Source organism: Odocoileus virginianus, chromosome 5 (genome assembly GCF_023699985.2).
Source record: "Odocoileus virginianus isolate 20LAN1187 ecotype Illinois chromosome 5, Ovbor_1.2, whole genome shotgun sequence".
Taxonomy (NCBI): domain Eukaryota; kingdom Metazoa; phylum Chordata; class Mammalia; order Artiodactyla; family Cervidae; genus Odocoileus; species Odocoileus virginianus.
Window position 1 is genome coordinate 1,555,563 of NC_069678.1, and position 25,076 is coordinate 1,580,638.

Sequence of the window (25,076 nt, forward strand, 5' to 3'; positions counted from 1 at the left end):
AGTTGTGATACAAAGAAAATAATTATTGTATCCTCTATTTGTTGGCTTTATTGTATTCTCAAGACTTAGGGGAAGGGAGAAATCAAGGCCAGAAGGTCCTGGTGCTGATGGACTGATTAACTGGTTCAAGCTTTTGATTTAAAACTGGGAAGGTAAAAAAATAAATAAATAAAACTGTGAAGGTGTTCAGGGCTGGACTTAAGGTGAGGGGAGGGGTACTCACCTGTGGTGCAAATTTTAGAAGATGACCAGGGCTCAGCAATCAGGACAAATGCAATATTTAAGGACAATATTTTAAAAAATAAAATTATCACAAAAAATCCATAATGAATAAGATGTCAAAATCTTAAATAAAGACAGGATCAACTCCCTCATTTGCAAGATCCTGGGAGTGAGTGCTTCACTTGCTTCCCTGTGGTTCATCCCAGATGGTGTGACAACAGCTAAACTTATACTCTCTAGTGCTGTCTTCTGCTGACCCTGTTGGCAGTATCTCTTTGTGCATTAATGAACTGCCAGACATCAGGTGGGACCTCTAAGACACCACAAGGCAAAAGCAATTATATGAGCCAAGGCCAGCTCTTGCAACCACCTTGCCAAATAGTTTCAAGGCTCAACAGAACTTTTCTGGGTTTTATAGGGCATCAGGGAAATGGTAGAACAGATGAGAAAGGGAGATGTGGGGGGGGGGGGGGGAACAGTTTGCCTCATGAGTTGCTGCTAATGTAACCAGAATGGAATTTTCAAGAAACTATGCTTTTAGAAAACCCTGAGCCCCAGGTCTCAGTTTGAGGTACCTGTCCATTCAACTCAAAAGCCAAACCTGCCTCACCTTGTCTTCCTGTCACATGAAGTGCTATAGGCTCTGGAAATCAAAGTAGCCATGTGACATCCTCATAAAGGCTATAGCGAATTCCAGCTGCTTAGGACACTTCATCAAACCCTGGAAGATAGTGAAGGACACGGAAGACCGGCGTTCTGCATCCCATTCGATTACAAAGGCTCAGACACAACTTAGTGATTCAACAACTCCTTTGGCAAGAGCTGCTCACCCGCGAGGACCAGACCTGATGGAGGGACAGTGCAAATCACCTACAGCTGCCCCCTGCTGGCAGGACCTATCTTACAGAATCAGCCATGTGAATACCTTGTGGGCCATTAGCTGGGACATAAAAGGTCCAGGTATTCACAGTCACCAACATTCCCCTGTGTGTGATATTACACCTGACCTGCTTCAAAATTTATGTTTCCTTCGAGGCCTTCTGTAGGCACCAGGCATGTGCTTGCCTAGCTCTGAAACTTAGCCTGGAGAAGTGAACCATTTGTCAGGTTCTCAACAGTCCCTTCACCTAGGGCCAGACTCTGTGTCTGGTTTTCTTTTAGGGAAGGCAGAGACAGAACCAGTCACTGCCAGCAATATCTTCCAGGGGTGCTGGAAGAGCTGACTGAGTGAGCCAAGTCTGAGGTTTTTCTTGTTCTGAGGATACAGTCAAAAATCTTTAACATAACATACATAGCTTGGCACAGTCTTCGGCCTCAGCTCTGGGACACTTCTCCTTGATTTTTTTGTGCTTCATTTGTAACAGTCTCATTCCAGAAGGAAGGAAGGGAAGGTATATACCTTGTTGTTCCTCTGATTTCCAGGAGTTCAGGTAACAGATGCAGACTGTGGTAGGCAGTCTCCAAGAGGGCCCCTGATAATCCTTGGTAATCACACTGTTGGTATTAGAAAGAGACTTCTTATAAATGTTTGGCTCACATTATTACAGAGGCTGAAAAATCCCAGTATCTGCTGTCTGGAAGCTGGAAACCCAAGAAATCTGATGGCGGTGTTCTGAGACCTAGTGGGCCCACTGTGTAAGTCCCAGTCATATGGACTCTGCTCAGTAGTCAGCAGAGAGATTGAGAGAGTAAATTCTCCCTTCCTCCATCTTTTTGTTCTATTTAGGTCCTCAGTGGATGGGATGATGCCCACCCACATTATGGGGGAGGTAGCCTGCTTTACTCAGTCAACTGATTTCAAATACCGATTATATCCAAAAACACCCTCACAGACTCACCCACAAATAATGTTTAGCCCAACATCTGGGCACCTTGTGATCCAGTCAAGTTGACATATAAAATTAACCATCACAGATCCTAAGTTTTGGAGTGGTTTTCTATGCATCAATAGGTAACTGATACACATAGTCCTGAACCTTCCCTCAATCCTAGGTCATGCTGCAGAGTTAGAGATCCAGCCCTTTCATTCACAAAGAAGCTATTATTCTTCTTACAGTAAGGAAGGACAAAGAATTAAGAGCCCTTATTTAAGTCTGTACAACTGGTAAGGAGATTTATGGTGAAAATGAAGGAAATGATAAGTAGTTCTTTTGTAGGATCATACATTTTGTGTATTCTATAGAATACATTGCCTAAGCAGACTCTTTTTCTTTTAGAAGATAGGTGAAATTCATGAAAACTCTTCTTATTGAGACAACAATAAGTCTATGCATTTTATATTCAGTATTTAGTTAGTGATTTCAAAGTCAAGATTTACACAGCAATGAGGCAAAAAGGTGTGGATTGGAATGTTATGGAGACTAAAAGGATGCCAAAAACATGGTACTGCTTCTGTTTGTACACTGAGGTCACTTGTTCATGTTAGCATTTCTGTTATTGGCTCTACTTTCTCTGAGCAAATGTTGTATGATTAAATGTGGGTGTGCATGAGCACATACACAGTGGACAAAAGCCCCCCATTATGTGAACACATGTGCCCACTGTTCTGGGCAGTGAGCCCAGTTTGCTCTTTGTTATTTGCACAGTGTCCCAGATTCTCTTTTGAAATGTGCGATTCACCCAATTTTATTAACCTGAATATGAAGCTATCTGATGCTTTTCGATAGACTCTCGCTCATGTCTAGGTATACCCTTTTGTTGTAAACAGGTCATTCATTTCTCTGTGTTGACCTGCAGGCATTTTGTCACTTGAACTGAAAGCAAATCCTTGCCAGGTCAGAGTTTAGTAATGCAGGTTATTATTTTAAAACAGATGACACTTCACACTTGTTATGCTAATTTGGAGATGGAACCATGTTTGTCTAAGCTCTACCAAAGGCTTTTTGTTGCTTTTGTTTGCTTTGATTCTTTTTTTAAGGAAAAGCAGGTCAAGAATCATTAAAAGGAAAGAGATTTTAAAGCATATAAGATGAACAAAAATAATGACTCTGAGGCACATGAAACAACAATTTAGCACCTGCCAGTTAAGCACCACTGCTACCATTTTATAACTGTGTGGACTTGTCAAAATATTTAACCTTCCTTAAAAAAAAAAGCAGGGATAATAATAGCGTCTTTCTCACAGAATTGTAGTGAGGATTAAATGAGATTATGCTTATACGTTGTTTAAAATATAGATAATGCTGGTATGTAGCCAGGACTCAACAAATATTATTAATAACAAAATTATACATGTAGTAATGATAACAATGACAATGCTGCTGCCATAAATATCAGTGATCAAACATCTAAATCACAGAACGCTGTGTGGAACCTGTTTAAGATCCAGTACATATCCCCTGTACTTATGAGGTTGCTCTGGCAAACAAGACTGAGAGCAAGTAACTAGAAGAGGCTGTGGTATCCTGAGGCAACCATTTCCCTGCCTGCTACATCTTCCCACCAAGAACTGGTCAACATATACAACCCTCTGGGACAGGATGTTTTAATATTATACAAGGTCTTCTTCTTCTCTTTATTTTCTTGGGCTCCAAAATCACTGCAGATGGTGACTGCAGCCATGAAATTAAAAGACACTTGCTCCTTGGAAGAAAAGCTATGACAAACCTAGACAACATATTAAAAAGCTGAGACATTACTTTGCTGACAAAGGTCTGTCTAGTCAATGTTATGGTTTTTCCAGTAGTCATGTATGGATGTGAGAGTTGGACTTTAAAGAAAGCTGAGCACCAAAGAATTGATGCTTTTGAACTGTCATGTTGGAGAAGATTCTTTAGAGTCCCTTAGAATGCAAGGAGATTAAACCAGTCAATCCTAATGGAAATCAATCCTGAGTATTTATGAAGCATCATGGAGGACTGATGCTGAAGTTGAAGCTCCAATACTCTGGCCAGCTGATGCAAAGAGCTGACTCATTAGAAAAGACCCTGATGCTGGGAAAGACTGAAGACAGGAGGAGAAAGGAACAACAGAGGATAAGATAGTTGGATGGCATCACCAAATCAATGGACATGAGTTTGAGCAAGCTCCAGGAGATGGTGATAGATGGGGGAGCCTGGCATGCTGCAGTCCATGGGGTAGCAAAGAGGTGGACACAACTGAGCAACTGAACAACAACAAAGAGTCTTTCCCGTGCATGACCACCATCCTTTTGTCCCCCCACCTAACCGCCACCACCCTCATGCTGATAGGGGATAAAACTTCAACTGAAGTTAAGCAAAAACCTCAATCAGAGGTTTCAAATACAGCTTAATTCAGAGACTCCAATAAGGGATTTTCCCTCCCCTCCTCTCAATTGTTTTCTGTGCTAGCTCTCTTCTCAGCGTCTGAAAAGTTTAGCAAGCTGTCTACCAGCAGTCCCAGGCCTACATTCTCCTTCAAGTTTCATCATCAGAAAGGCTGCCACTTTCAGGAGACTCCTGAAGAACCCTGTCTGGATTAACTTGAGTCAATGCCCATCCCCAAACTAATTCCCGAGACTATGGAGAATAAATTACTCTTTTTTAAAAGCTGACATTAAAATTTTTTCTATTTAAAGACTTAATTTTTAGAGCAATTTTAGATTTAAATTACTCTTTTTTGAAAGGCATGTAACACCTCACTTCTAAACTTCATTCTTTTCATCCAGTATACCAACAAATCCTGTTGGCTCTACCTCCAAAACATGCTCTGAATTTGTTCACTTCTTATCAGCTCCACTGCTGCTGCCATGACTTAAATCACCATTTTCTTATATCTGTACCATTTACTAGGATAGTTTTCAGAGCTCCCTTCCTGCTTCTACTGTTAGAAGCATTCTTTCACTCCTAAAGTCTGTATTGCAATAGCAGAGTGATATTTTAAAACATTTTCCAGATCATATAATGCTCCTGCTTCCTGGTTTCCCAATGTGCTTAGAATAAAATCAGCTTCTTATTATGGCCTACAAGGTCTCATGTACCTAACCCAGCCCACTTCATCTCCCTTATCTTCTTGCCACTCTCCTTTTTGTTTAACATGTTCCAGCTGCCCTGGTCTTTTCTGTGTTGCTCAAGCGTAACAAGCTTATTTCTACCTTAGGAGTTTTACGATTGCAGTTCTCCCATTGCCTGCCTCTTGGCGCTTCTCTGGTGGTTCAGTGATAAAGAATCTGCCCGCCAAGTTCGATACCTGGGTTGGGGAGATCCTCTAGAGAAGGAAATGGTGACTCCAGTGTTCTTGCCTGAAAAATCCCAGGGACAGAGGAGCCTAGTGTGTTACGGTCCAGCGATCACAAAGAGTCGGACACAACTTAGCAACCAAACAACATCTGCTTCAGTTCCTTTCTAACCAATGGCTTAATTTTATTTTTCTTTTAAGTCTTATGAGTATGAGAAATCACTTTATTTGTATATTTATCTACTTGTTTACTGTCTGTCTCCTTACCAGTCCTGATACAGCTTCATTAAACTTAAGCTTGTGAGGGTACGGCCTTTATCAGATAATCTTATTCTTCATTCTATTCTAGCATATAGAATTATGCCTAACATTAATTTATAATATTAATTTTAATTTTAAAATTAATATTAATTTTTTAAAAGATTAATGAACTAAATTTGGCTAAATTTAGTTTATAAAAAGACAATACTGAAAGGGGAGACCTAGAGAATCAACAGAACAGTTAAAAAAAAAAAAAACAGGTTCAGAAGGGACAGCAGTAGGGGAAGCAGAAGAACCCAGGCAGCAAGAAGAACATTGGTCCCAACCATTTTTTCCACTCTTGTGTTGCTTCATGAAGACAAGATGTTAATGCAGAGAGTTAGGCTGTACTACTGTTAGGTCTCGTTACCCTCATCTATCTAGAAGAGGGCAGAATGTTCCATCAAAACTTTAATAAAGCAATGGCAAAGAAGAGGTAATTCCCCAAAGGAAAATGTAGAGTTACTGTCCAAAGAAAGGAGGAATGAATAAATGTCTCCCCACCAAAAAATAAAAAAGCCAAAAAACAAAAAAGAAAGAAAAAGAGTAACAAATGTCTGCAATAATCCCTGATGAGATATCTTGTCACCTAGGAGACATCAACTTTGCTCTCATGTAAACTGATATATGCCTAAGAAATGCAAACAGATTTTAATATTAACCTAAGTCAGATAAAAGCAGATACATCTGTTTGAACATCTGTTCAAAATCATACAACACACTCAAAAGATATACTCTTAAATGTTTTCTCTCTTTTATGCTACAGAAAAATTTAGTGGTCAGGATATAGTTCTGTAAGTCGTCTCCTTCTGGATGTCCCACATGAAAGCAATTCATTTCCCTGATATCTACTTTTCATACCATATTATCCCTCAGTACATGACATTAGTAATCATTCCATAGCTGACCGAGAAATTTAAGAGTAATTCTTGTTTCCTTTCTCTTCTTCATTTCCCATACTTCATTGATTAACAAATGCCATCAATGCTACCTCAGAAATTCTCAAATTTATCTCTTCTTCACTGTTCCTACTAAGTTCAGATCTCATAACCTCAGACCCCAAACCATTCATAACAGCTTCTTTGTTATCCCATCTTTTCAGTCAACCCACTTCACCTCGCCTCCCACACAGCTGTTGCACTTATAGTTCTAAAACAAAGATCTACATACATCAATGTCCTGCTTTAAAACATTCTATAGCTCCACACTGCTTAACAAAAACAAAAACCCAACCACCTTTTGTCTTGGTTGGAGTGACAGAACACAATTTATTTTTTATTTGTATAATTCAGTGGTTCTCTAAACTTGCTGTACATGAGTGCTTTTGTACATGAGGTTAGGACCTCGGTCCAAAAGAGTCTGATTTAATTGGTCTAGAGTGGAGCCTGTACCTCAGTTTTTTTTAAACCTCCCTAGATAATTCAAATGTGTAGCCAGGGTTGAAAAATGCAACTAAAAGATAACTAGAAAGACAATTTTACTTCCAAACAGCATGAAGTAACAGTGCACATGTTTATTACCACACAACTCTGATGGGAATAACTGAAAACCTGGACAAAATATACGAAAGAAAGATTTTCAGACACTGGATATTAGGCAACACAGATAGTGATCCCAGAGAATAGATAAACCAAAGAAGTGAAGCACACAATTGCCCTAGTTTACTTCTTAGAGAAAGTTTATAGTTGGTAATGATAAGAGAGGGAATTAAGGCAGAGCCTAGTCATCTCCCTAAGTTGAAGTAAAGCTAGGAATTTGAGAAGTCCAACATAGCAAATGTGGAATAGCCAAAATGGCCAAATGTGGAACAACCCAGACGGCCATCAGCGAATCAATGGATAAACAGAATATGATACATACATATAATGGGATATTATTCAGCCTTAAAAAAGAACAGAGTTCTGACACATGCTGCTACCTCACAAATGAAGCTTGAAGACATTATGCTAATAATTTTCCTTAGAAGTCCGTCAAACATTTAAGGAAGAAATAATGCCAATTCTCCACAAACTCTCCCCCAAAAATTGAAGAAGAGGGACTATTTCTCAACTCATTTTATGAGAAAAAAATTATCCTTATATGAAATCCAGACAACATGAAGAATACAAACCAACATCCCTCCTGAATACAGATGCAAAAATCCTTAACAAAATTTTAGCAGCTCCAATCCAACAATATAGAAAGGATAATATATCATGACTAAGTGGCATTTATTCCAGGATCTCAATGTTAATTTTAACATTCTTTAAAGAATCTATGTAATTATCATATTAATCAAAAAGAAAAATTATACAGCATCTCATTCAGATGTAAAATCAAACATCCATTCCTAGTGAAAACTTTCAGAAAATTATGAATGGAAGGGGACTTCCTCAATCTGATGAAAAGTATCTATGAAAAACATATAGGAGACATTATACTTAATGGTAAAAGAATGAATGCCTTCTTCTTAAGATCAGGAACAAGGCAAAGTATGTTTGCTTTTACTATTTCAATTCAACTTTGTGCTAGAGGTGCTAGCTAGTGCAATAAGGCAAAATAAATAAATATATAAAAGACATAGAGATTGGAAAGAAAGAAAGAAAATTCTCTCCCTCCCTCCCTCTTCCTCTCTTTGTGTGGATGACATAATTCTTATGTATGAAATTCTACAGAATCTACAAAAGAAAAATCTACTAGAACTAAACAATGAATTTAGCAAAGCTACAGGATTTAAGACTCTCACACGCTAGTAAAGTAATGCTCAAAATTCTCCAAGCCAGGCTTCAGCAATACGTGAACCGTGAACTTCCAGATGTTCAACCTAGTTTTAGAAAAGGCAGAGGAACCAGAGATCAAATTGCCAACATCCGCTGGATTATTGAAAAAGCAAGAGAGTTCCAGAAAAACATCTATTTCTGCTTTATTGACTATGCCAAAGCCTTTGACTGTGTGGATCACAATAAACTGTGGAAAATTCTGAAAGAGATGGGAATACCAGACCACCTGAGCTGCCTCTTGAGAAATCTGTATGCAGGTCAGGAAGCAACAGTTAGAACTGGACATGGACCAACACACTGGTTCCAAATAGGAAAAGAAGTATGTCAAGGCTGTATATTGTCACCCTGCTTATTTAACTTATATGCAGGGTACATCATGAGAAATGCTGGGCTGGAAGAAGCACAAGCTGGAATCAAGATTGCCGGGAGAAATATCAATAACCTCAGATACGCAGATGACACCACCCTTATGGCAGAAAGTGAAACTAAAAAAGCCTCTTGATGAAAGTGAAAGAGGAGAGTGAAAAAGCTGGCTTAAAACTCAACATTCAGAAAACTAAGATCATGGCATCTGGTCCCATCACTTCATTGGAAATAGATGGGAAAACAGTGGAAACAGTGTCAGACTTTATTTTTGGGGGCTCCAAAATCACTGCAGATGGTGACTGCAGCCATGAAATTATAAGACACTTACTCCCTGGAAGGAAAGTTATGACCAACCTAGATAGCATATTAAAAAGCAGAGACATTACTTTGCCAACAAAGGTCCATCTGGTAAAGGCTATGGTTTTTCCAGTGGTCATGTATGGATGTGAGAGTTGGACTGTGAAGAAAGCTGAGCGCCGAAAAATTGATGCTTTTGAACTGTGGGGTTGGAGAAGACTCTTGGGAGTCCCTTGGACTGCAAGGAGATCCAGCCAGTCCATCCTAAAGGAGATCAGTCCTGGGTGTTCATTGGAAGGACTGATGTTGAAGCTGAAACTCCAATACTTTGGCCACCTCATGCGAAGAGTTGACTCACTGGAAAAGACCCTGATGCTGGGAAGGATTGGGGGCAGGAGGAGAAGGGGACGACAGAGGACGAGATGGCTGGATGGCATCACCGACTCGATGGAGATGAGTTTGAGTAAGCTCCGGGAGTTGGTAATGGACAGAGAGGACTGGCATGCTGTGATTCATGGGGTTGCAAAGAGTTGGACACGATTGAGCAACTGAACTGAACAGGATTTAAGATCAGTATACAGAAATCAATATAGGGCTTCCCTGATGGCTCAGTGGTAAGAATCTGCCTCTGCCTGCCAATGCAGGAGACACGGGTTTGATCCCTGGTCCAGGAAGATTCCACAGGCCATGGAGCAACTAAGCCCATGCCCCACAACAATTGAGCCGGTGTGCTAGAGCTCGGGAGCTGCAACCACTGAGCCCACACGCCACAGCTACTGAAGCCCAGGAGCCCTAGAGCCTGTACTCCACAACAAGAGACGCCAACCCAGTGAGTGTTAGAACTGTTCTGTGCAATGCAGGATGTCAACCAGTATTCCTGACTTCTATTTACTAAATGCCAGAATCACCTTTGCTGTAGTTAGGATAATCAAAAATGTGTCCAGATACTGTCAAATGTCCTTTGTGAGGCATAACTGTCCCTGTTTGAGAACCACTGACCTAAATAAATGAAGAGATATACCATGTTATGGATCAGAAGACTCAATATTGTTAAAAATATCAATTCTCCCCAAATTAATATATAAACTTCAGTACAATCCCATTCAAACTCCTAGCCACTGTTTATCTGTATTGACATGTGGAATCTAAAATGTACATGGGAATGCAAAGAACCTAGAACAGTCAAACAATTTTGAATAGAAGAATGAAATTGGATAGTTTGCACTATGTTATTTTAAGACTTACAAAACTATAGTAATCAAGATATTAATGGTAGAGTATTGGCCCAAAGATAGACAAATAGATAAATGGAATAGAATAGAAAAATCAGATATAGAGTCACATGTACATGGAAAAAGTGAAAACAGTGACAGACTATTTTCTTGGGCTCCAAAATCACTGTGGACAATGACTATGCTATGAAATTAAAAGACACTTGCTTGTTGGAAGTAAAGCTATGACAAACCTAGACAGCATATTGAAAAGCAGAGATATCACTTTGCCAACAAAGGTCCATCTAGTCAAAACTGTGGTTTTTCCAGTAGTCATGTACAGGTGTAAGAGTTGGACCATAAATAAGGTTAAGCACTGAAGAATTGATGCTTTTGAACTGTGGTGCTGAAGAAGACTCTTGAGAGTCCCTTGAACAGCAAGGAGATCAAACCAGTCAATCCTAAGGGAAACCAACCCTGAGTATTCATTGGAAGGACTGATGCTGAGGCTGAAGCTCCAATACTTTGGCCACCTGATGCAAAGAGCTGACTCACTGGAAAAGACCCTGATGCTGGGAAAGATTGAGGGCAGGAGGAGAAGGTGGCAAAAGAGGATGAGATGGTTGGATGGCATCACCGACTCAATGGACATGAATTTGAGCAAACTCCAGAAGATAGTGAAGGATAGGGAAGCCTGGTATGCTGCAGTCCTTGGAGTCACAAAGAGTTGAACAGGACTTAATGACTGAACAACAAATACATGGTCAATTGTTCAATAAAAGTATCAAGGCAATTTAATGGAGAAAGGATAGATTTCTTAACAAACAGTGCTGAAAGAACACCATATGCAAAAATGAACCGTGATCAAAATCTTGTACTATATACAAAAGTTAACTCAAAATGAATCATAGACCTAAATGTAAAACATGAAACTATGCAACTCCTAGAAGAAAACATAGGAGAAGATTTTTGTGACTTTGGGTTAAGTAATGGTTTCTTAGGTATATCAGTAACATTAAAAGCAAAATCTTCAAAGAAAAATGTGACAGTCTGGACTTACTTTAGTAAAATTTTTAAAACTTCTGGCAAAACTTCAAAAGACACTGTTACTAAAATGAAAAGACAAACTGTATATTGGGAGAAAGGTACATATATAATAAAACTTGTATTTAGAATAGAGAACTCAAATTTTACAATAAAAAAGCAAACAACTCCATTAAAATAGTCAAAAAATTTCAACAAACACTTCATAAAAATATACAGATAATAATAAAGCACATGAAAAGATGTTTAACATGGGTAGTCAATGGGAAATGCAGATGTAAGATACTATTTCACATTTACTAGAATGGCCATAATAAATAAGACAGTAACAAATGTTGGCAAGGATGTGGAGAAATAGGGATCTTCATACATCTCTGCTGGGAATGTAAAAGGGAAAATACCTTTGACAGAGAATCTTGCCATTTCCTAAAAAGTTAAACATATACCTACTGTTCTACTCCTAGAAATTCATCCAAGAGAAATGTAAGCATATGCACACACAAAGACTAGTACACAAGTGTTCACAGCAGCTTCATTTGTAATAGCCACATTACACATTCTTAATAGCCAACAGTTAGTGAATCAATAAACTGTGCCATATCCATACAATGGAATACTTCTCAGCAATGAAAGAAAGTGAATGATTACTACCTACAACAGCATGGATAAATCTTAAAATAACTATGAGTTAAGTAATAAGTGTGTGAAAGAAGCCAGGCAAAAACAAAGAATACATACTGTATGATCCCACTTACATAAAATGCAATTAATTCTATTAATTATAGAAAATGCAAACTATCATGTAGTGACAAAAGGAACAGTGGTTTCCTGTGTGTTAGTCAGGCAGGAGGTTACAGAAGGTAGGGATTAAAAGAGGGCAAAAGAAAACTTTTTAGGATTATGGACATGTAATGCTTTCACAAATATATACATACATAAATATATATAAACTTTTCAGATTTTACATTTTAAATTTGCCCAGTTTATTCTATGTCAATTATATCTCAATAAAGCAGTAAAAAAAAATAACTGAGAGATGGCTACAGAGACATAATGGCTGATGTTTGATGTTAGAAATGCACTGATCTTTCTCTGACATCATCCCTCACCCTTAATTCTGACACCTGTCTGCTAGTTCCAGGCTATCCATCTAGAATGTGCAATCTGCTAGGCTTCAAAACTGCACATTATAGAATATTAAACATAGTTCCTTTGCTGTACAGCAGAAATTAACACAAGATTGTAAATCAAATATGCTTCAATAAAATTTTCTAAAAGGGGGCAAAAACAAGTGCACATTGAAGTGCATGACCATCAGCTGGCCACTCACTTAATTCTTCTCTTTTAAATAGTTGTGTGCTTGTAAGAGGGTCATCTCTGAATTAAATCATCATAGAAAAGTTCTTTTCTGTACATCTGTGTCTCTTTTTCTGTTTTGCATATAGGGTTATCATTACCATCTTTTTAAATTCCATATATATGCATTAGTATACTGTATTGGTCTTTATCTTTCTGGCTTACTTCACTCTGTATAATGGGCTCCAGTTTTATCCATCTCATTAGAACTGATTCAAATGAATTTTTTTAATGGCTGAGTAATATTCCATTGTGCATATATGTACCATAGCTTCCTTATCCATTCGTCTGCTGATGGGCATTCAGGTTGCTTCCATGTCCTGGCTATTATAAACAGTGCTGCGATGAACATTGGGGTACACGTGTCTCTTTGGGACTCTGTGGAAGAAGGCGAGGGTGGGATATTCTGAGAGAATAGCATTGAAACAAGTATACTGTCAAGGGTGAAACAGATCACCAGCCCAGGTTGGATGCATGAGACAAGTGCTCAGGGCTGGTGCACTGGGAAGACCCACCAGAGGGATGGGGTGAGGAGGGAGGCAGGAGCAGGGTTCAGGATGGGGAACACATGTAAATCCATGGCTGATTCATGTCAATGTGCAGCAAAAACCACTACAATATTGTAAAGTAATTAGCCTCCAACTAATAAAAATAAATGGGAAAAAAAAAAGTTCTAGCACAGCATGGGTCTCACCTGAAGAGACCATGAATGTATTCCCAAGGCCATACATTTGCTTATATCCCTCTGCTAAAATTTACTTCCCAGCCAATTCTGGCTTCCTTATCTTGCTAGGCTAGAAAAAGTTCATTTTGTGTGTGTGTGTGTGTGTGTGTGTGTGTGTGTGTGTGTGTGTGTGTGTGTGTGTGTGAAGCCCTCTCTAATTCTCTGCCTCTTAGCATTGTATCCAGTTGCCATTAACCACATGGTTCATATTACCAGCTCATAGGGGCTTTAGCAACATCTCCCAACCATATTTCCCTATCCCCATGATGACTTTTTTTTTCCCATGATGACTTTTACCTAAGCAAAGTCACCTTGCCATTTGGAGTTTAAACTTGACAGTGAAGATAAACTGGTTCAGAGCAGAAATGTGCAGGCACTTGAAACAGACATAAAGATTCCCAAACCAAACAATTACCTGAAAATATTCATGTCAGAGAAAAAAAGAAGGTCCACATGAGGAGAGAGGTTAATCCTTAATGACACTCAGCATCCAGGGAAGAAAGAACCCATTTGTATCCTCTGATACTCTGTTCAAAGCTGTTTTCCCTTAATTTAGAATTCACTAATTCTCCTGATTCTAAATTTGGGTTCCCCAGGTGGCTCAGTGGTAAAGAATTTACCTGCCAATGCAGGAGAAACAGGAGACTCAGGTTTGATTTCTGGGCCAGGAGGATCCCTTGGAGCATGAAATAGCAACCCACTCCAGTATTCTTGCCTAAAAACTCCCACGGACAGAGGAGTCTGGAGGGCTATAGTCCATAGGGTTGCAAAGAGTCAGACACAACTGAGCACACACACATAACAGCAATTCTAAATCCAAGTTTCACAAACAACCTTTTAATTACAATTTCGCTTCCAAATGTGGCAAGTATGCCAAGAGAACTCACTGACATAAAAAGAGGATCTAGTTCCCTAAGATGACTCCTCATTGTAAATTAGTAATTTGCCATCCAGGCTTTATATAGTAGCCATGTGAATTTAATAATCAGTCTGAGAAACAGACTAAACAAATAAAGCACAGTTTGCACAATAATGCCACCTTGCATGGTCTCTTGGGACAGAGTCAGCTTTCCTTGGAGAGATGTTTGCATTTATTTATTTATTTTCCATAGTCCATCTTACTATTATAACACTTATTCCACACTGTAGTTACATAGGTAAGCAGAGTTTAGAACTATAGGTTCTCGGCTACCTGAGGGTAGTTTGCATCCAATTTTATACTGACTTCCACCATCATTGCTTGATTTAAAAACACTGAATTAAAATGAGCTGCTTTCATACATACAATGGACTATTACTCAGCCATAAAAAGGAGTGCATTTGAGTTAGTTCTAATGAGGGGGCTAAATCTAGAGCCTATTATACAGTGTTAAGTAGGTCAGAAAGAGAAAAACAAATGTCGCATATTGACGCATATATATGGAATCTAGAAAGATGGTACTGATGAATCTATTTGTAGGGCAGCAATGGAGACACAGACATAGAGAACAGACTTGTGGTCACAGTGAGGGAAGGAGAGTATGGGATGAATCGAGACAGTAGCATTGAAACATATACATTACCATATGTAAAATTAGGTAGCCAGTGAAATCTGCTGTACAATAGAGTTCAAATCACTTGCTCTGTGACAACTAGAGGGGTGGAATGGGGTGGGGGATGGGAGGGAGTTCAAGAGGGAGGGAAGATACATATATCTATGGCTGATTCATGTTGATGTATTGCAAAAACCAACAAAATATTGTAAAGCAATTATCCTCCAATTAAAAAGAAATTAAAATATAAAAAAATGAGCTGCTTTCTTGCATTTTTAGTTGATCAGGAGTTAGAAAACTGGATACCAAAGATACTTTCTCCTAAGTGCAAGCCTCTAATACTCATAAACTTCTAGTACTAGAGCTAAGATAGGTATGTTTTTAAAAGTATGCTGCACATTCCTGGAGATCCAATTTTTAAATGAGGTCACAGTAACATCAACCTCAGTGAAGTTTCTGACTTCAGGGCATTCCTGAAATGTTTAAAAACATTTCAAGGAACATCATCACATCAACTAAGATGAATGTAGAGATCTGTCAGATGAATAACTATTAAGGGAATAACAAAAGCATATCCATCTATTTTAACAATTAAGTCACAATTTAGAGAACCTAATTCTAACTCAACAAATTTTTTGTTGCCAAAGACAGAAAAATCACATGTTTATGATACAGTCATGACTCATTTAAAATTTTGCAATGGCAATGCTTCTTTTGATGAGAAGTGTTCACTCTAGCATATATAAAATAGTAAAGAAGAATTTAAAATTTAAATATATTCAGATTAATTTGGGGGCGGGGGCTTTAAAAAAATTTCCAAAGTATTGTTGGAAAATATTCAACACATCATAGATAGAACATGTTTAAAAAGTAATTATATTTGGGCTAAAATTCCACTTTATAAAGAATAAATAATGACTACTTCTTGCCTGCTTCCATCTTTCAAGGCAGTAATTTATCTTGGATTTCTTCATAATTGTGATTCCTTTAAGCGCTGTTAACTGAATAGCCTGACTCAGTTTTCTCAAACAAACAATGAACAGTGTGATGAATAAACACAATTAAGGGTCTGAATAAATTGTTTCCTCGTTCACAAATACAACATAGTGTTGAACACAAAATACAGATCCTATTAATATGCAGATCTGTAACTAATACTCAAAAGACCCAAATTCTGGTTTTATGCATAGGAAACAGGCCTACAGAAATGAAATGTTTTTTTTTTCAGATCCCCCGTTAGTTAATGGCAGCCTCCATGCTGAAATCAATATTGCCCTGTAGTTTGATTTATGAGTACTAGCTTCCCATTAAAGGATAAGCTAAAGATGCTCCAACAGGGAGAGATTTATTTCAAGAAGTCAGCAGCACAATCTGTCTCTTGTAAAAAAAAAAAATTATACGGCAGATTTTCATCCTGCTGCTGCTAAGAAAATTTGGGCCTAATGGGTCGGGTCTTCCAAAGGAAGTGACTGGGTTTAGGTGGGGCTCGTCCTGCTGGCATCATCCAGCCAGCCAACAGGCAGGGCCCCAGATCTTCAGGGAAAGAGAGCCTAGGAAGAAGGAACCATCACTACCCCACCCTGTACGTATCTGTATCTAGTGAACCATCACTACCCCACCCTGCTGTCTGTATCTAAGATGGGGCGGGGAGGGGGGGCAGGAATAAGATAAGGCAGTGCTTTCAACTGTACCCCCACATGCATTTCCTGGTCCTTTATCTTCTGATAGCATCCCTAGTGCTTTCAGCCTGGCATGGCCTTCTGAATCCTGTGTTCATCTCTCGTTTGACTTGACCCAGCAGGCACGGCCTTCAGTCTCATCTCCGCCTACAGAGCCCCTGACTACACGTTAAGCAAAGACCTTAGGGGTAGAGACTGAGTTTCCTAAGCTTTAGTCCAGAGCCAATCCAGCGCCACACCTGTATTTCCAGGCAACTCCCTACTGTCTCGCCCCCTCCGCCCCGGCCACCAGCCCCATCAGCCCCCAGCCCCCAGCCGTGCCCTTCAACCTTCTCCAAACTAATGTCCCTCTGTGTCAACCCCTCCGAAGCGCCCGGGTCTCCAGCCCTGACTCCCAGGCCCGAAGGCGGTTCCTCTAAACCAGCGCTTCGGGCGCCGCCACTGCCGGCGCAGTCTGCAGCCTCCCGGGCTCCCGCGGTGCGCTCACCTCATCCAGGGTGCGGCTGCCGCGGCTGCCTCTTCCTCCTCGGCCGCTGCTGCCCAGCTCCCGGCCGGCTCGGGATGCCGTCGTTCCCGGCCGGGAGACTGCCGCGAGGACGGCGGTGTTCGCGCCGCGTCCCTGGACCAGTAGGGCGCGTGGTGCGCCCGGCGGACCGCGCGGCAGCAGCAGCCGCAGTCGCAGCGGCGGCGGCAGCAGGACCCGCTGTCAGTCCTCTTCATGAATTTCCCGGCCCTGACCAGCCTAGTCCTAGTTACCGTCCCTGCTTGGTTTTCCTAAGGTCTTCTCGCACTGCCAGGACGCATCATCTCGGCGAGGATGCTATCCATAGGCGAGGATGCTATCCATTCCAGTTGCCCCTGGCGCGGTGGAAACCTGGGAAGACCAGGCCTCCGCGCTGCCTCCGCCACCTGCTCCGCCCAGATCGCTTCGGTCCCTCTCCCACAAACACTCGCCGCTGCCTCTGCACCCTCTGTCATCTCCCCTTTTTTTCTCCCCACCCACTACGTCAACCTGGAGAGCTTTTCATTACCAGACCTCCTTTCTCTTTGCTTCCTATCTGCTCCATTATCACTGTCTTCAATTTCCAACCTCAAAATTTTCTCCTCTCACTCCTTCTCTCCATATTTTCCTGGTTTTTGTCCTCCACCCTCCAAACCCATCATCCTCTTATATTTTACATTATTCTCTCCTCAGAATCATTACTTCCCCAGGTTTGTTGTGTAGCCACCTTTCCCTCTTTTAAAATCTTCTTTCCTTTCAATTTTCCCTTTAGTTATTATAAAAACCTTTCTCATAAACAACCTCAATTTTTCTTTCAGTTGAGACTTTCTGATTGCCATTTTCCATGAAGAACTCATAGTAAAATATATACAACTTGGTATCTGCTATCAAGTCAAAAGGGTGTTTTCATGGTTAAAAAAAAAGTTCACTGATCAAATAAATCTTCCACTCAATGTTTGTTCCAAAAACCCGTTTTCTTATTTTCCAGTGTTTTCTAAGAATGGAAGCTGAGTCTCCAGCAAAGCAGAATGCTTCTACTGTACCATTCTATAACAGCAGTCTCAGCTTACTGGTTCCACTTAACGATTTTTGGACTTCACCATGGTGTGAATGTGATATGCATTCAGTGGAAACCAGATCAGAATTTTGAATTTTGATCTTTTCCTGGACTGGAGATATGGGGCAACACTCTCTGGTGATGCTGGGCTCCCAGTCAGGTACATTTATAACCACTCTGTACCCATACAACCATTCTGTTTTTCACTTTCAGTGTAACAGTCATTAAATTATTACATGAGATATTCCACACTATTAAAAAATAGGCTTTGTGTTAGATGATTTTGACCAGCTGTAGGCTAATTAGGTGTTCTGAGCATGGGTAAGGCAGCCTAGTCTAAGCTGTGATGTTTGGTCGGTTAGGTATACAAAACGCCTTTTGACAAGATATTTTTGCTTTATGATGGGTTTATAGGGAGGTAACCCCATTGTAGGGCTTCCTTGATGGCTCAGTGGTAAAGAATCCACCTGCCAATGCAGGAGATGTGGGTTCTATCCCTGGGTCGGGAAGATCCCCTGGAGAAGGAAATGGCAACACACTCCAGTATTCTTGCCTGGAGAATCCCATGAACAGAGGAGCCTAATGGGCTACAGTCCATGGGGTCACGAAAGAGTCGGACATAACTTAGTGACTAAACAACAAGAAACAAAATCCCATTGTAATTTGCAAGGCCTGAAAGGGACAAGTTTTATCTTTTAGTGGGTAGTATGGATCCCAAGGTTCATAGGCAATAGTCACTCAGTGAGAATAAAGGTGAACTCTTAAGTCATTTTTTTTCTCCCAAATCTGCTGTTCATTCTTCTGTTTTATTAACTCCAACACTACCATCCACAAAGTTGCCTGAGCCCCCGAACTGGGTATCACCAGAGATATAGCTTACTCATGCAACTCATCCAGTCTTTAATTCCACTTCTTTACTATTTCTTTAAGTGTTCTCTCCCATCATGATTCCAGCTGCTTCCAGAAAATGACATTATCAGGTACCTAATCATTCTTTCTTTCAAACCTAACTTAATCTGTATCTTTACATTTTTTTTCCCCCTAATCTATCTTACTGAAGCAATTTACGACTCTCATCTCTACTTTTTGTTGTTGTTTAGTTGCTTAGTCATGTCCAACTCCTTTCTGACTCCTTGGACTGGAGTCTGCCAGGCTCCTCTGTCCATGGAATTTCCCAGGCAAGAATACTGGAGTGGGTTAACATTTCCTTCTCCCAGGGGTCTTCTTGACTCAGGGAGTGAACCTGTGTCTCCTGCTTAGCAGGCAGATTCTTTACCACTGAGCCACTTTGAAAGACCCTCATCTCTACTAGAAAATTCTTAATTATCTTTTGTTGGCTTAATATTTTTTGGCCACCCTTTTTCTATTAGCAACATACTGCGCCTATAAACATGTTCACGTTTCCTCATCCCTAAAACAAAGACTTCTCCCTTTAAACTCTATCATATCTCTCATTTCTCTTCCTCCTCTTACCACCACCATCTCTCTCATTTCCCTTCATAACCAGTTTGCTTACATACACTGTATACATTTGATGTCTATACCTCCTGACATACATACATACATTTTTTACCACCTAATTCTCTGAAATCTGGCTTCTAATCCTATTAGACTGAGCACCGAAGAATTGATGCCTTCAAATTGTGGTGCTGGAGAAGACTCTTGAGAGTCCCTTGGACAGCAAGGAGAACAAACCAGTCAATCCTAAAAGAAATCAACCCTGAATATTCACTGAAAGGACTGATGCTGAAGCTGAAGCTCCAATACTTTGGCCACCTAATGCGAAGAGCTGACTCATTAGAAAAGACCCTCATGCTGGGAAAGATCAAAGGCAGGAGACAGGGACAACAGAGGATGAGGTAGTTGGATGGCATCACCAACTCAATGGACATGAGTTTGAATGGGCTCTGGGAGATGGTGAAAGACAGGGAAGCCTGGGTGCTGTAGCCCATGGGGTCGCAAAGAGTCAGACACAACTCAGCGACCAAACAACAACAATACTATTAGTAGAAGTTGCTTTCCTAGCAGACCCGGACTTTGGCTTTGCCCATAGACTAGCGATAGATTTTATCCAATATACAAATTAAAAGGAATGGGGTTCCCAAATTTAAAATGTATATACCGTTTTCATTAGTTGAGGCAGATAAAGAGTTCAATGAAGTCACAGCAAACTCAAAAGTTAAGAAGTGTTGAAACATCCAGTTTTAGCTAGGATGGAGGAGCATGTATCAGAGTGACTTTTCCCACCTTGGGTAGGGGAAAGGATACAATAGAATATATAAATATTTATAAATATGTAAGTATTATATATATATAATACACACACATACATATGTATAAATGTCTTCTTGTTGTTCAGTCAGCCAGTCATATCTGACTCTTTGAAACCCTATGGACTGCAGCATGCCAGGACAAAAAGATATAAATATAGAAAAATACAGAAACAACTCTTGGAAGGAACTGATGAGTAACCTCAGCAGGCAGGATTTGAATCAGAGAGAAGCACATGAAATGAGCTCCATATTCATCCTGGGATTTATTTCCAAAACAAGTGTTAGAGAATAATCAGGGTTTCCCAGGTGGCACTAGTGGTAAAGAACCTGCCTGCCAATGCAGGAGACATAAGAGATGCAGTTTCGATCCCTGGGTAGGAAAGATCCTCTGGAGGAGGGCATGACAACCCAGTCCAGTATTCTTGCCTGGAGAATCCCACGAACAGAGGAGCCTAGCGGGCTACAGTCCATAAGGTTGCAAAGAGTTGGACACAATTGAAGCAACTTAACATGCACATATGCATATGCCAATAAAAAACTTTTAAGAAAAGAATATCACTGTATATGTTGAGAAAATAAAGTATTGATTCAAAAGGAAAAACAAGCTTACTTCTTTTGTTAGATTTATCTAAATATTTCATTTATTTCTGTGCTGTTATAAGTGAAATTACATTCTTAATTTTATTTTGGAATTATTAATTTCTAGTGCAATTACAATTGATTGTGTACCCTACAACTCTGACAAATTCACTTATTAATTATAATTTTTTGTGTGGGCTCTTTAGAATTTTCCATGTACAAGATCAAGCCATCTGCAAACAGATTTAGAGTTACTTTTTCCTTTCAAATGTTGTTGGCTTTCTTTCTTTTTCTTGTCTAATTGCCCCAGTAAGAACTTCAAATGTAATGCTGAGGAGAAGTGGGGAGAGTGGACATTTTTGTCTTGTTCTCAATTCTAGAGAAAAAGCTTTCCGTCTTTCACTTTGAAGTATCATATTAGTTGTGGGTTTTTAATAAATGTCAATTAATCAGGTTGAGGAATACCTCTTCTAGCCCTAGTTTGTTGATTGTTTTTAAGAGAAAAAAAGTGTTATATTTTCTCAAATGCTTTTTTTCATTTTTTGAGATGAACACTTGAGTTTTGTCCATTATTCCATTAAAAGGTACATTACATATATTGATTTTCATATGTTAAATCAACCTTGTGTCTCCAGGATAAATCTCACATGGTCATTACTGTATAATCCGTTTTACCTGTTTCCGGGAAAAGTTTACTACTATTTTGCTACTTATCTTTATATAAGGTATATTGGTCTGTCATTTTCATTTCTTGTGAAGTCTTTGTCTGAGTAATAGTGGCCTCATAAAACGAGCTAGGAGGCGTTCACTCTCTCTCTCTCTCTCTTTTTTTTTTTTTTGTAGGGGAAGAGTTTGCAAGGTATTAGCACTTTTTTTTTTTTTTTCTTCCATTTATTTTTATTTGTTGGAGGCTAATTACTTTACAACATTGCAGTGGTTTTTGTCATACATTGAAATGAATTAGCCATGGATTTACATGTATTCCCCATTCCGGTCCCCCCTCCCACCTCCCTCTCCACCCCATCCCTCTGGGTCTTCCCAGTGCACCAGGCCTGAGCACTTGTCTCATGCATCCAACCTGGGCAAGCACTCTTTAAACAATTGCTAAAATTCACAAGTTATGCCATCTGGACCATAACTTTTCCTTGTGAAACGTTTTACTACTACTGCTGCTGCTGCTACTAACTACTACTCATTTAATTGCTTGTTATAGGTCTATTCAGGTTTTCTGTTTCTTCTTCAATCAGTTTAAGTAGCTTGTGTTTTCCTTGGAATGTGTCCTTTTCATCTGGTTTATCTAATTTGTTGGCATACAATTATATGTAGCATTCCCTTATAATCCTTTTTATTTCCATGGGTAGTAGTAATATGCCCTCTTTCATTTGTAATTTGATCCATGTATTTTAATTTTTTTAAACAAGGGAGGATAACAAAGACTAGTAATAACTGAAAGCTCTGACTCTTAAGGTTGTAAAGAAAATCACTCAGAAAGAAAGTTGTTTGCTCATTTCTGACACACAAGTATGGGTAGAAGACAGTAAAGAAGCAGGAGGTGAAGAGGTATAAGAGGAGGCAGCCAAACAACACTGGAAGTTGTTGAGACAATGGCAGCTAAGATCAGGAAATTGTAATGGCTGCTAGAAAAAACTCAAGCCACTTAAGGCTACACAGAAAGGAAATAGGGCTGCACATCTGAGGAACAATCTGGGTAGAAACTTCCGGTGGGGGCGGGGGTGGGGGGGGTGGAGCAGAACTACACAGGACTTTTATTATGCCAGGCTGAGGGGTGGGCAAGTAATGAGGTAGGGTGGGTTGGGGGATAAAAGGAGACAGAGCCAGGTGGAAGAATGTAACCCCTATCAACAAACAATAAGTTCCTTTTGTACACCTTTGTATAACAGCAGCACCTTCCATTCCTAGCTAACTTAACAATAAATAGTTATTGAATGACTAACTGGATGAATGAAGAGAATAGTGATGGATATGTCTTTACTTACTGCAGCAACAATGTAACCAAGCAGGACCCTGTGGGGCTCCAAGGCAGAGAAGCCTTTCAAACAGTTGCCAGTCAGGAAAGAGGGGGGATGAGAAAACACAGAGGTGCACTCTGGAAACAACAGTGCAGCCTTGCACCAGGGTCCTGGTTCCACCACAAGGGATACACATAACAGAATCTTTGAGCTCATTACAAAACTATAACCTCCGACAAAAGGAAGTAGCTAGCATTCTTCATTCCAGAGAAGGCCACCTGAGATTAGATTAAAGGGACCAGAGAAGCTCATCAAGAGACTACCAGGTATAGGCTCTGCTTATAACCCTGATCCTTATCAGCATCCCTGCCCTTGAACCATTGCGATAAAACTCTGCACCGAATTCTCCCAAATTGGGGAAACACAGTTTTTGAAGGCTAAGCCCAAACTCTGTCTCTGAGATTCGATCCAGCACTGGTGCAAAGAGGCTAAGCTTTTGGCTTTGGCAATTGTGAATTACGCTGTATGTGCTCAATCCAGTCTGACTCTTTGCAAACACACGGAATGTACCCACCAAGCTCCTCTGTCCATGGAATTGTCCAGGCAAGAATACTGGAGTGGGTTGCCATTTCCTACTCCAGGGGATCTTCCCAGCCCAGGGATGGAATCCATGTCTCTGGGGTCTCCTGCATTGACAGTTGGATTCTTTACCACTGGTGCCATCTGGAAAGTCCTAGTATACTGTATACAACCGATGAAGAATTGTCTCAATCCTTGAGTATGCCATTCATTCAGTCATCTATTCAACAAACATTAATTGAGCATTTGCTAGGTTCCTGGGGGAACAGGACACTAGACTATGGGGGATAACAAATGACTACTGTTGCTGCTCTGAAAGATTTTAGAGGCTATGAGCATAAAAAAGAAATCTGTTAAAATTTTTAAGTTCAATAAAATATTTTAGATCCTATCAAAACTATTCCGATTTAAAAAAAAAAAGTATTCCAATTATCCTCACAACCCCACCATCTCAAAATCCAAGGGATGGGCCTGGTGGTCTCTGCCTAGCTTTCCCAACAAAGTAGGGAAATTGGACAAAAATAATGAACGTTTCATGAGACAGCGTCTAAAGGCAGGGAGTATTTTTGCTTAGGCTGGATAGTTGAAGCAAGGTATCTAAGGTGGTAATTATTTTAAATAGTGGCTTTCACATCACTTACAGTGTGCACTTTGTTCATTTTTCCTCCTTCCTCACCCAAATCCTTACTTTCACTTTAATGTCTGGACCAATTAACTGTGTGGACAACACAGATAAAGACTGTGAAAGAATTTAAGGTTGAACAAAATAAAAGCTCCAATAAAGGAGCTCACATGGTGGGGCAGTTTAGTCAGGGATGATAATTCAAAATAACCACCAGCTCTGAGGGCATCAATATATGCGCAGCCTGATCGCCGCTTCCCAATCACCAGGGCAGCCAAAAGAAGCAGGCTCGAGGGGGAGCCGATGGGCGGGCGCCAAGATGGAAGGCGGGGCTCGTTCTGGAGTCCCTGGAGGTAGCCAATGGCCCCCTGGGAGACGGAGCTTTTGAAACCGACTGGCATGGAAACTGACCAATCAGAAGCCATTCTGGATAAACTGCCGAAGTCGTACCAGCAGAGTTTTGACGCAGTTTGATAGGAGGTGCGGGTTGAAGAGCGATAGCTCAGAGAAGCTGCCCTTTGCTAATCTGTAAGAAAAGGTTTCAGTTTTTAAATAACTGGTTCAGCCATATTACCACATATGCCTGATAGCAGCCCGGAAATAGTGGCTATATATATATATATATATATATATTTTTTTTTTGGGGGGGGGTTGTCTGCCAAGAGCATCACTTCCTCCTGAGAAGTTTTTTGTGTTGTTTTTTTCTTTTTTTCATTTTTGAAATTATGTAATTCATACAGGAGCTGCTGTTTACTTACAATGTTTGGGGGTTGATACGGGCCACAGGTTTCTGGGAATGTCATTTATTCATCTTCATTACCTAGCTCAGTGTCTGGCATACAATTAGGCACTCAGGAATTGTCTAAAA

At 40.1% G+C, this 25,076-nt stretch overlaps 1 protein-coding gene across 1 annotated transcript in view; it reads right to left on the reverse strand.

The window, feature by feature from the left end:
* The window catches only part of LOC110151943 (myomegalin), a 235,849-nt gene extending 218,265 nt beyond the window's left edge, over positions 1–17,584 (reverse strand). The window contains 1 exon segment of the mRNA XM_070467223.1: positions 17,114–17,584. Coding sequence (XP_070323324.1) covers positions 17,114–17,346 — 233 coding nt within the window. The 5' untranslated portion in view covers positions 17,347–17,584.
* Positions 17,585–25,076: the final 7,492 nt, after the last annotated feature.